At 35.1% G+C, this 13,640-nt stretch overlaps 2 protein-coding genes across 2 annotated transcripts; one reads left to right on the forward strand and one right to left on the reverse strand.

The window, feature by feature from the left end:
- Window positions 1-19: 19 nt before the first annotated feature.
- LOC140882542 (DNA replication licensing factor MCM4) lies at window positions 20-5,688 on the reverse strand. Its single transcript, XM_073288600.1, has 18 exons — window positions 5,595-5,688; window positions 4,868-5,518; window positions 4,647-4,775; window positions 4,462-4,543; window positions 4,235-4,367; window positions 4,065-4,136; window positions 3,832-3,951; window positions 3,637-3,750; window positions 3,336-3,548; window positions 3,147-3,245; window positions 2,855-3,015; window positions 2,395-2,491; window positions 2,150-2,311; window positions 1,306-1,386; window positions 1,146-1,224; window positions 830-966; window positions 693-743; window positions 20-585 (listed from the first exon to the last, which is right to left on the reverse strand). Exons 1-18 carry the CDS (start codon window positions 5,629-5,631, stop codon window positions 511-513), a joined length of 2,493 nt encoding a protein of 830 aa, XP_073144701.1. The 5' UTR covers window positions 5,632-5,688; the 3' UTR covers window positions 20-510.
- Window positions 5,689-9,152: 3,464 nt separating this feature from the next.
- Window positions 9,153-10,439, forward strand: LOC140883938 (protein SHI RELATED SEQUENCE 3-like). The gene is made up of 2 exons (XM_073290560.1): window positions 9,153-9,429; window positions 10,111-10,439. The coding sequence occupies exons 1-2, from the start codon at window positions 9,153-9,155 to the stop codon at window positions 10,437-10,439; spliced, it is 606 nt and encodes a 201-aa protein (XP_073146661.1).
- Window positions 10,440-13,640: the final 3,201 nt, after the last annotated feature.

Raw genomic sequence — 13,640 nt, forward strand, 5'->3', positions numbered from 1 at the left:
ATTTAAATTATCGAGAGGGTAAATTTAAAAATTCTTACGTAAATTGTGAAAAAAAAAAAAAAAAATTGGAACCGAAAATCTTCCCCCTTGTCAATCATTGGTAATTTGGTCTACTACGAATGTAGGGTGAATGAATATGAACGATATGTTGTCAAAAAAATAGATTTGATTGAGATGCATAACCTAATTTTAAATAGCCCCAAAATCACCATAGCATACTGATTTCCTCCCACATTGTCTCGTGCGTTCATATCCGCCCGCCACTTAAACAGAACAATAACACACTATTGGACGAGACGAAAGTATTTACTGTTTTGAACATAGCATGAAGCCTTTCCCCTCCATTTACTGAGTAACTCCAATTGACATCGCTTGCGAATTCCTTAATGGTACGACTTAATAATTCAGCACACGGCCGCTAAAACAGTTGCGATGGATTTTCTTCCGACATTCGAATTACTCGCCTGATGTGTGCAGATATAACTGAACTTCACGTGCTTTAATGTTCTATTACACTCTCTTTACACTGTCACCGTGAACAGCTACAAATCCTTCGGTTGAAAGAGTAGTAAGTGCGTTTCGAAGCTGATTAAACATAAAATAGAATACTTCAAAACTTGCTGTATTCACATGCACCGAACAAGAATACAAACGTTTGCAATTCATGCACAGGAATGTTAAAGAGATCTTACATCGTTTAAGTGGACTTCACCAGGAATCAGTTTTTTCAGCTCCTCAAGTAACTGAAGTTCATATATACAAAGTCCAGTCAGCTTGCAGATATTTCATGCGTGAGATGGGACTAACATTGTGTACAAATTTTACATACCTCCAACAGGCGAGTTGATGGGCCCCCAAGCTGCATCTTCTCCATTATTATGTTTCGGGTCGTTGATGCCAAGTTTTCCCTTCTCATCCTTTCGCTTGCGGAAACCCCAGTTGTGATGAGATCCATATCAATTGTGCCTGCCAAACAGTAAGCATTTTTCAGCCTATTATACTCTGGATGTGGTCAGCAAAGAATAGCCAAGCAGGTATAAAAGCAGCTGTGATAAAGCATTTGTCTTCTTTTTAACTGGATATCAGGGCAACGGAGGTCGTATATACCTCATACAGGAAACGATTGTGGAGAAACAAGGACTTACCAGTTGAATGGTCCGTTGCAGACTGTTGCATTGCTACTTCAAGAAGCCTAATTGCTTCAGTCACATCATTCTTTTCAACCTGCGAGCATGAGTGATCACAGTAAACCATAAAGTTTTTCAAATTCAAGTGTGGGGCTCCTCTAAGTATAGCTTAACTAACCCATTCGGAGAAACGAATGCGGGCCAAAGCCTCACTGAGGCGTATCAGACTTTCAAGTTGCCTTGGCGTCGCAGTTATAACCTGTGGAAGATGAAAAAATGGACACAAAACACCATGATCAACAATCGCCATGAGCAACTAGACATATAAAAAGAACCATCAACACCTATCAGGCAAAAAGTATCCTTCGAAATATTCTTGTAGCCCACATAACAATAACAATAGAACGACGTGAGACCACGATAACTCATTTGACATTACAAACTTATGAACTAAATGAAACTTGAAGAACGATAACGCATTTGACTAACAGTAAATTAGAGACCTATAGCATCAGGTAAATTATCAACAGAAAAGTTTCTTAAAAAGCAATTTTGCACAATTTGTATATAGGATAGGATTGTCGGAAGGGTCAGAGCATCTTCCATTCTTCAATGAGTGAGTCAATTAGGTTGCCAATAAGCTGCGGCGTTCATATCCATGGATTTTAATCCATTTGATTGCTTGGATGAATTTATGATGGGCGGATTTCAGCTGCAATGGTAGTTGTGATAGATTTGAAATACACACGAGATGTGTCATTTCAAATTCATCTTTCAAATCTCTTCACAATCAAATCTTCATGCAAAATCTAATCCTCCTGTCCAAGCACATACTTATTTCAATCCCTCCAACCATGGGGAAATCCTTCCCCTCAGTATATAATTAATCTCAGATGCCCTTGTTTGGGAGAAATTTTATGCTTTCGTTCATTTCCCTTCCCCTCTTCTCATAGTCTACACTCTACCCATCAAAATTACTGAAAAATATGCACCTAGGATGTCAACATTAACACGATTACTACCTTTTTGCTGCTTCCAGGGAAGTTTCCTCTTCTTCTCATCTCCACGTAACCTCGTGTCAACTCCTCAGCCGCTTCATCAGATAACTTTGGATGTATATTCTTGCGTGCATAGCTCACATAAGCAGTTAAAGTCGGCAGGTCAATGACATCCTGCTCCGAATTCTGGTAAAAATACGAAGTTGGCTCAGATATCAATGAAAGTTCAAACAAATATCGATATTAGATTAGAAAGGAAAGATCCGAACCTCAGGGTTTTCAAAGTGCAATGCTACTATGTGCTTCGCGAGGCGCCTATCTGTCTGTTCATCAGCCTTGTCGAGAATTAAATAGATCAAATCAAACCTGTATGATGGTTGAAGTCAGGAAAATAGTTAACTACTATTCAGTCATGAAAGTTAGTCATTCAAGCAAATAACACTACGTAAAACCTAGGCATGACCAAAAAGTTCAGAACCCTTGTGCACACAATTAGATGGATAGCGTGAAAATTAGGTCTTGAAAATAATAATCATAATAGAAAATTAATAATATTGGAGTTATGCAAGCATGACCCAACAACCACTGCTCAACATCTAAAAAAGCATGAAAATTAATACCTACAAAGTATTTACCTAGACAATGGTGTGTTGGAGGAAGGTGTATATTATCAATCACAGATATGCGAGGATTATAAAGTATGAAACTTAATACCTACAAAGTATTTACCTAGACAATAGTGTTGGAGGAAGGTGTATATTATCAATCACAGATAACCGAGGATTATAACGTGAACCAATGGGATTGGCACATGCCAGTACCGAAGTTCTTGCATTTAAAGAAGCAATAATCCCTGCCTTTGCAATCGAAACAGTTTGCTGCTCCATCACCTGATAAAAAACTAGAGAAAGTCAAAGGAAAAGACTACATAGACTTGTACCATGTGGTCGGTCAACTTTAAAACTAAATTACTTCAATAGAATGATGGTTGGCATGCCAGAGAAGAGGCTGTGATTTTTACCTCATGTAACATGCTTCTTGCATTGTCGGACATTTTGTCAAACTCATCAATACAGCAGATGCCTCTATCACTCAGCACCAGGGCCCCACTCTCCAGGACCTACAGAGTTAATTTTCTGATAAGTTTGCATTCTAGAGGTGACCATGAAGTATAAACTTAAAAAATTACTAAACTGCCTGGTTAACCTACAGTTTCACCAGTTTCAGGATCCTTTGCGACATAAGCTGTTAACCCCACCGCAGAGCTTCCTCGTCCACTGGTATAAATACCACGAGGGGATAGCTTGTGGATGTACTGTAGCAGCTGTGATTTGCTGGTTCCAGGATCACCCACCAGGAGTATGTTGATATCACCTCTGAAGCTAGCCCCAGATAGCATTTTCAATGCACTCCCACCAAAAAGCTACGTATATGCCACTTGAACAATATAAGTAATATAATATAAAGAAATAAAAACACTAATGATATCAGTATATAATGCTATAAATCACCTGACAAAGGAGGCCTTTCTTTACATCATCAAGCTCCCATATGTTTGGTGCCAAAGACCTTGTCAGTCTTTCATATATATCAGGCTGTCTTGATAGCTCTTTTAATTGCTCCACCTAAAACATATGATAGGAATATTACCGGAACAACACAGAAGTTCTATCATCGTCTTCGTTGACAACAATACTTTGAAATACCTTATCCTCAAAAACAGGTTCTTTGTCTTTCCCACTAACTCCATTTTCAGTTTCCATTGGATCCTCCGCGTTCACTCTTGACTTGTCAGTCTTCTTTAGATGAAGACAATCAATGTAAGTCTGAAAACAAGGAAATATGCATTTCAAATATAAAACACCATTTCATGTCTAAGATGGTCATATCTATAAAAGACAGTCTACAAGAGAGCACAAAAGAGGACTGACGTACTTACCTTGAAAATTGACTTCACCGTCCTCTGTGTTTGACCTATTCTGACACTCATAGCCCTATAAATTCCAGTAACCTTACAGTAAAAGCACAAATCAGAAAATAATAGAAGCTTATAGCTTGAAAATGAAGCTTGCGATATTTTCAACACCAAGTTACTATAAATTATCTGACCTCAACTCTGTCACCTGGCTTGCCAGCATCTACTAGCTTATCGTGCATCAACAAGCTCACTGTGTGAGGTGTCCCTCCCTCTGGGATTTCATCAGGTGTCTCTTGGAGCTTCACAACTTGCTTATCAGCAAACCTATTATGTATAGTTTCCATAGAAAAAACCAGTCGATGACGTTCCATAGTACTTAAAACAATCAAATAGAAGTAGCAAGATAAATAAAAATCACCTGCATCTGTTGTGAACAAGAGTCATGGAGTTTTTTGAAAGACATTCGTGCTTACCACAAATAGTTGGCTCATTAATTCTTCCTGGCATCAGAAAGTTAGCAAGTTGATTACGAAAATTAGCTCACACAAATTTGATATGACCTGTTGGTTGTGAAACTAGAATGAGAATTATCCCACCAATTACCTCTATCAACGACTATAGGTTCGCAGCAGTAACCACAGACCAGACATCTAAACACCGATTCCCTGATCTCTGGTATGATGGAACTACACCGAATAATCATCCCTTTCAAAGAAACCATCTTCTCAACATCTAATTGGGGGAAAAAATCAGTTGCATTTACCCCCACAACTGGTGTATAGACATGACTTAATGGAGTGAATTAAACAATTATTGAAACTGACCAGATGGGTTGAGGTTTCTCATCGAAGTTGAGCTTTTAAGATTGAAAATTCTAGCTTGAATATGTTTCTCAAATAAAGCATCAATTCGACCGACCATATCCATCAGCACGATATCAAAAATGGCTAAAACCTCGAGAGGGTATCTAACCATCTTGAGATAAAGATCGCTATCATAATTGAACACGTCATGCGCATCAACATCAAGCGAGTCGCCCTCAATTTCGATGACATTGTGGATAGCCATCATATACTTTCCCTCAGTCTGATGAGGATTCTCCCTGAAATGCCGCAAAAACCTCAGAATCGCAGCATTAACGTCTTGAACACTGATGTTCGTGCCCCACACGTACATAGGCGGGGCCTCGTCTTCGTCCGCGTCTCCCGCTTCCGACGAGGGCTGCGCATCGTCAGTTGAAGATGGGGTTGCTGCACCTGTGGGACCGGCGGAGGATCTCCTCCCTCTACCACGACGAGTATTTGCTCCCGAAGAAGGTGGAGTAGTACCAGGCGTCGCGAAGCGGGATCCCGACAGTGGCTGCGGCGGGGTGTCGTACGATGAACGGCGACCGCGCTTAGGACGCCCGGGGCCTCCCGGTGTGGATACTGTGTTCCCAATCGGGCTTGATTCCGAATCATAAGGCGAAGAAGGACCTGTAAATCGCCAACAAACCTGGTATCAATCAATTCGCCCAAATGAATCCTAGAAAACCGTAAACAAACAAATTACCGCCATTGTTTCTTGATGGAGGAGAACCGGGAGCCATAATCTTCAACCCAACCCACCAGAATTTGCAAAGAAGTCGATTGTAGTTGGGGAGTGAAGGGAGACTAATCGTTGAAAAAGGGTTTAGATTCTTTTGGCGGGAAAAGTGCGCGGGATTTTGGCGCCAGTTTGTAGTGGGCTTTTTGCCGGGCTTTAACTGTATTGGACTTTGGACCCAAAAATTAGTGGTTTGGACCATAATTCTTAGAAGTTAGATCAAGCGTTTTACAACGAACGTGTTTCGATGGATGGATTCAAATCGATAATTTTTTTGATATATTTAAATCCATATATATATATATATAAATATATATAGTATATTTAATATAATATTGGTTTTCAAGTTTATCCAATAAATTATTATGTCATTTGAAATTCATTATATTTTGTATGACCGTTGGATAAATAAGTAAGATGCGCATTTAATATTTGATATTAATCAATTTGAAATTAATCAATCCAAACACAACCTAAAATAATCTCATAACAAAATTATTTAGTAATAGTAATATTATGTGTACAAAATATTGGTCTTGTTGTTTTAAAAAATAACCACTGATCATTTACCTGTGTATAAAATATTATAAAATGTATTATAACAATTGCATAACTTGTATATCATCATCTATGAAATAAGGGGCAAATTTGTTGTGTTTGTTTTTAATTCTTATAATCTTATGACCAAACAAACTTTTGTCCACTACAAAAATATATGTAATTTACACTATATTTACGTGTAAATTTTTATGTAAACAAACATTGCATTAAATAAAAAGAAATTAATATAGAGCGAGTAAAATGAAACTTGATATATATTAAGTTAAGATTAAGATAAGATAAATATAAGATTTTCTTTCAATCATTTTCGTAAACTTAATTAACATTACCGGCACCGCACACGCATTGGGTGTGCAACGTAACCAAAAAATATTATATTTTTTGCTAAATTGAGTCATTATTGTTGTGATCTTTCTCAATTTTTTTTCCCAACCTAATTGAAGGATGCAATTAAGTTTTGTTTTTTGGATTTTAATTTTTTTTGTAATTTTTGTTTTGTACCATACCAAGAGACCATGTTATGACCATCTTATCCCTCTTGCATAATAAATAGGTAAATATATATATATATATATATATATATATCTCGAGATTATCCTCCATGCTCGTTCCTAATTCAGCAGCATATTCCTCGGAACATAACTGGCAATTAATTTCAAAAGTACGGGTAGCCTGATAATGAGTAAGTTAGATCCTATCTATACAGACACTGCCTTGGCATACATCTAACGGTCCTCATTCATCAATAAATGTGGGGTTCATTATTTTTTAGTGGACCCCACATGTATTGTTAAATGAGAGCCCTTAGATCTATTATGGAGATAATGCCTGTAAAGGTAGGTTGAAATGAACCCTGATAATGTGCTGATCATAATTAATTATTTTTAACATATTCCTTATTAAGCTTATACATGCATGTTCATAAAACACATATTGAGATTTGAGAATATATAAAGTTATATATATATATATATATAAATTTTCAGCTGGTCAACCAATGATGCCCAACTCATCCCGACAACTAAAACCCGGTAGTGGGTTTTAGTGATACAAATTTTTTTAAAAAAAACAACTAAAACCTGGTAGTGGGTTTTAGTGGTAAGAGACGAGTTGAGCATGAATGGTTGGGCAATAAGTAATATAAATATATATATAATTCATGATCTTTTAACTACTACTCATAGACTTATGACTAATATTTAACCAAATAAACAATCATTTTTGTTCCCATAAATTTATTAGATTTTTTTCTAAAAGTAATTTTAATTAAAAAAATCAAATTTTTCGTCACATACAATGAATGTGCAAATACGTTAGTATATATATATATATATATATATATATATATATAAATATATGTTGTCCACCTCCGGTGCCCACCTATGAAGGTGACACTCATCCATTGGATGAACCTCATCCAATGGATGAGTGTCACCTCATAGGTGAACATGAAAGATAGCACCGGAGGTAGGCAGCGTAACAAAACTCTATATATATATATATATATTCATCGTACGTACCTAACCGGGGAAAAAGTTTTTAAAATGGAATAAATTATTGTCAAAAGGGCGAAGTTGGAACTCGAAACAACGTGCTCAAATATTATAATTAATAATTATAATTAATAATTAAAAGTGGAACCCGATGGATTATGGTTTTACTGATTGCTGGTATGGTAAAATGTTGGGAATCTAACAAACACTGTACTGCCACACACAAACAAATACATTAAAAAATATATACATATTTTCCCCTAAAAGTAATTCCACAGCTAATATTCCAAAATGTTAGTATCATAATGTTGAATGGTTTTTATTTATTATCATAACATATGTGAGGTTTATAGAAAATCATTTTTAACTAGCTAGCTAGCCAGGGGCGGATCCAGGAATATTATCAAGGGAGGGCAGACGGAGAATCAAAGATCACAATATATATATATATATATATATATATATATATATATATATATATATATATATATAACAAAATTTAAATATAGTACTCCAATAATGTAAATAATATTGTTAGATTTCAAATTTAATTTACAATTAATATACCCCTACAACTTGACATTTTTTAAAAATTATTAATAACTTCAATCGAAAAACTACAAAAATATATATTTTTCAGTATAAGTAATTTATAACATTCATATTAATTTTCAATGCAAAAAAATTTTCTTCTTTGCGGTTGTTACGACTGTTAAAATCAAATTCAAACTCACAAGCTTGTAAGCTAACAAATTTTGCTTCAACAATTTGTTTTTGGGTTTAAAAAAACTTACACTCATTTGTGTTTAGGTTTAAAAACTTAGTGTTTGGGTTTCAATTTTTAAAAAATTATGAGCCACAAATTTTCGGATCACTTTGTACACATTAAATAACGAAAAATAACTAAGGTTTTTTGCCCCTCTCTTGTATTTATTTTGTTCATAATCTATACTCATAAATTATAAATTTATTTTACATGTAAGGGTATTTAAAAAAAAATCAAGGGAGGGCAGCTGCCCTCCCTTGTCCCTTAATGAAGCCGCCCCTGTAGCTAGCTATAGTGAACTCGATGCATAAAGTATAAATTGAGATTAGCCAGCTGCTAGCAATTAATTAACTAGCAATTAATTAGCATAAACTGTGTATATATAATTGTGAAATAATAATTTGCATGCCTTGCATGTTTTCATTTGTACGTAATATATAGTAAAATGAAAATTTTAAATCAATAATCTCGCTGGACCGGAAAGAAAATTATAATGGCCACAGTTGAGAGAATTCACTTTATTAAAGAAATGAGCATGAGAAAAAAAAAATAAAAAGAAAAAAAAGAGTGGCTTTAATTAATTGTGTACGTTGTGTGTTCACATTATATATATTGAAATATATTTTTTTTCTGGACAAGAACTATAATATATAACATGTTTTCTAATTTTTGAATTGTGTGTTTATTTGGTGGAGCTAGCTAGTGATGATGAGCAGAGAAGCAGCATCATCAAGTAGCAGCAGCAGCATCAAATGCCAAGACTGTGGAAACCAAGCCAAGAAAGATTGCCTATACTTGAGGTGCAGAACTTGCTGCAAGAACCGAAGGTTTCAGTGCCAAACCCATGTCCGAAGCACTTGGGTCCCAGTCTCTCTCAGGCATATTCAGCCTGATCAGATGTCCCCCGCCCCCGCCCCCGCCGCCGCCGCTCATCAGCGTCACGGCCAAAACCCTAAAAGACACAAACAGATTCAAGCACTAGGTACGTACTCTTTTTATGTTTGATTTTGCAAGATTTGAACACTATATACATCCCACAAACACGCAGTAAAAGATGGTTCAATTAATATTAGTTAAATTGTCATGAGATATCTATACAAACCATAGACCTACTTGAGATATACACATACACACATGCATTATATTAGCATTTAGCGCACACATAATATTATATATACAAACTACTAAATTTTTAGTTTAGCAAATGGAAATTTATTAAAATTTATTTAATTCAACAATAGATGGTACGTACTTAAATTTCAACGAATTATGTAAAGAGTTTCAAAGGCGAAATTTTTTTATGCTCTCAAATGATGATTTCTTTTTTTTTTCTCGTTCATTTTGCTATTTTTTATTTAATCATAATGAGGAAATGAATTTGAACACACGCTTCTTCGATCGATCTCTATTGGAAAAGGTTTATATAATTGCGGTGGCGTTTTCCAAAATATCCCTTATTTAACAGTAAAATTATATGGTACGTTGAATTAGTTTTTGTATTAATTTTAACATACTTATTATAATGAACATATACACACACAATTAATTTACCTACGTCACATGTGCCACACTATGGTATCATGTCTATTAAAATATGACAAGATACAGTAGTGTTTCTTTATTAATTTGATTATTAGATATATCCAATTTTAATTTATTCGACGATTGGGGTTAGAAAAAGAAAATTTCCCGAGCGAAGTGAGTTTTCCGGCAGCGTTCCGCTGCGTTCGCGTGAGCTCAATGGACAATGTGGTGGATCAGTACGCATACCAAACATCCGTGAGCATTGGAGGGCACGTTTTCACTGGCATCTTATATGACCAAGGCTCGGAACCGGAGGGAGCCGGAACTTATATCACCGGAGAAAGCTCCTCCGCCGGTTTATTACATCAGCCATGTACTTCCGCAACTGCAACGGGTACAACCCCGGCAACATATACAAGTCATTTATGTGGCTTGAGTCCGCAGCTCTTACATTACCCTAAGAGCTAAAGATGTAAAGTGATGACCTTTCTCTAAATGGTCAACACATGTATATTGAATATATAAAAAAAAATATTTAAATATAAGAGCCATTATTAAAATTTTATTTTTCATTGATTAATTGCATTTTAAAACTAATTAAATGCACGTTTTCAGAAAATTAAAGGCAATGTGGTCACGAAATAGCTAGCTCTCAGCATATGCAAAGCACATATATAAGAAATAATTTATCATTTACGTGCAACTTTTTTCTACTCACGATCATTAAAATAATAATCGGTACATGCCAAACATTCTGTATTTCTGTAATTGATTCAATATTTATAATATATTAGTATTTGGAAACACGCGTTGCGTGTTTATGCAATACGTTTTTTTTTAATAAAAACAAAAAAAATAGAGAACAAATTTGAATTTTTTTTGTGAATAAATTAATTAATTTTATAAACGTAACATTTTCGTATATAAGTAGTTATCCATTGATAAAATAAAATGACATTTTTGTAATTAAATATATATACTTAAGGGTAAAATAAAGAAGAGTTCGTCGTACCAACATATCAACCTCTCAACTTTAATAAAATAAAATAAATATTAGAGTGTGGTTAAATTAAACTTAAATAAATATAATCATACGTACGTAGGTGTAGATTACGATTTACATGTGATCTTCTAAGCTTGCGACTCTTTTCCAGATTTTCCGTTTATTTGCCGCAAGCTATATTTTTTTCACAAAAATGCTGTGAGACAACTGACTCGAGTGTTAATTAGTTTTGTGAGATATATCTTCTATTTTGATTCGATTCATAAAAAAATTATTTCTTTACGTCAAAAATAATTTTTTTCATCGAGTCGCTTATATATTATATATATATATTCATAAAATCATCTCACATCATACATATTCAGTGTTGTTTATTAATTAAGTAAACTAAATGAGTCGACATGACAATGGCAATCACTTATGTACTTTCTTTTGGATAAATTGTAATATACACACATATATATGATGTGATATATATAGTCCTTAAATAATGTTGAGTGACTTTTAACATTTTTTTGTTATTTGAAGTTCTTTATTCCACATCGAATAATAATTGGTAGGCTGTAGGCATCTTTATTTTTGGACGACAGTGACCTTAAACAAAGCACCTAATTGTTATTATAATAACAAATTTGTATATATATACAGTAATCTCACTATCAAAAGAAAAAGGAATGATGCCCATAAGAATATATACTTGGTACTCCAGAAGAAAATGAACCTTCATATATGATATATTATGAAGCTAGCACTTATTTTAGTCGCTATTAATTAATAAATAATGTATAAGCTGCGAATAAACGAATCTTTAATTTTGCCCAATATTAATCACTCAAACGAACAAAAAACACTTATATTAGCCCTTAATTATTTTTTTTACTGATCTTCAAACACATTATTGATCATATGTTCTACTTTGTATATATGCAATTCATATATAGCAAAAATTTATTTTGTTCAGCGGAACTTTTCAGTGGTTTAATTTCTTCAAAATCAATCAGTTTTTTAATTATTATTTTTTTGTGAAAAGTGAAAACTAACGAAACGAAGATGGAGTAGCGTGTTTTTCCCCTGATTTTAAAATATAAATTATGGTAAAAATACAAAAATAAAAATAAGATTTTATGTCTAACTTTTGTATTTTAAGGTTTTTTTTTAATAAAAAAAGGAAAAAATGTAAGAAACTCAAATCTCCTAAACTAAAGAAAGAATATATACGAAAATATAGACAACTTAATAAACATTACAACTACATACAACTATATTATTGCCAATACCCCCCTCAAGTTGGAGCATGCAAGTCCTGAATGCCCAACTTGCGAAGTAAGAACTCAAATGAAGATTTTCCAAGCGTTTTGGTAAATAAGTCAGCGAGCTGTACATAGGTCTGGACGTGAGCTGTCTTGATAGTACCATTTTGTATGGCGTCGCGGACAAAGTGACAATCGATCTCGATGTGTTTTGTTCGTCCATGAAACACTGGATTGGCCGCAATATGTAATGCGGCTTGACTGTCGTAATATAAATTTACAGGAGTTGGATGATCGACATTGAGAGCCAGCAGAAGCTCCTTCAACCATTTTAGTTCACACGTAGTGGTAGCCATCGAACGATACTCCGCCTCGGCAGAAGATCGCGAGACTGTATGTTGTTTCTTAGTTTTCCAAGAGATCGGTGAATTCCCAAGAAGAATGAACCATCCAGTCAGAGAACGGCGTGTGAGCGGACAACCAGCCCAATCAGAATCGCACCAAGCATACAAACGCAAATCGCTATCAGAGCGCAACATAATTCCTTGCCCAGACTTTCCCTTCAAGTAACGCACAACACGAAGTGCAGCCTCCCAATGCTGTTCTCGGGGGTCTTGCATAAATTGAGCTAACACATGTACACAATATGCGAGCTCAGGACGTGTAACCGAGAGATAGATAAGTCGGCCTACCAACCGTCTGTAGGTTTCAGGTTCAGCAAGAGAAGCTCCATTGGCCAATGCCAAGTTATGATTTGGTTCAAGTGGGATAGAAACAGGTTTAGCACCAAGTAAGCCAACCTCAGATATAATGTCTAATGTGTATTTACGTTGACACAAGAAGATACCTTCAGAGTTACGAGCCACCTCGATCCCCAATAAATATTTCAAAGTACCCAAGTCCTTCATGTGAAAGCAGGTGCTCAGATATTCTTTGAATTTTCGAACAGCTTCATGATCATTTCCGGAGACAATAAGATCATCAACGTACACAAGAACATGAACTTGAATCTTGGCCCTCCTCAGAGTGAAAAGAGAGTAGTCGGAGTAAGATTGGTTGAAACCATAATGCTTCAAGGCTGTAGCCAATTTCGCAAACCAACACCGAGGAGCCTGTCGTAATCCATATAAAGATTTATGCAGACGGCATACTGTAAAGATCAAGAAATTTACATGCATGCAATTTCAAAAGCAATTACACCAAGAGTTATGTAAGATTAATTATCTCAATTAATGTTGGCATTAACTCAAGAAGTTGGAAAGCCAAAGGACAAACCATGAAACTCCCATCATCAATTATCATTATGGACATGATTAAGGACTTTTATGACCATTAAGAGTGTCCTTTCACCTTCTACTAAACCTCACCTATAAATAGAGCTCAAGGTTGAAGGAATTAGATACACCAAACCCAAGC

This window comes from Henckelia pumila, chromosome 2 (genome assembly GCF_033568475.1).
Source record: "Henckelia pumila isolate YLH828 chromosome 2, ASM3356847v2, whole genome shotgun sequence".
NCBI lineage: Eukaryota > Viridiplantae > Streptophyta > Magnoliopsida > Lamiales > Gesneriaceae > Henckelia > Henckelia pumila.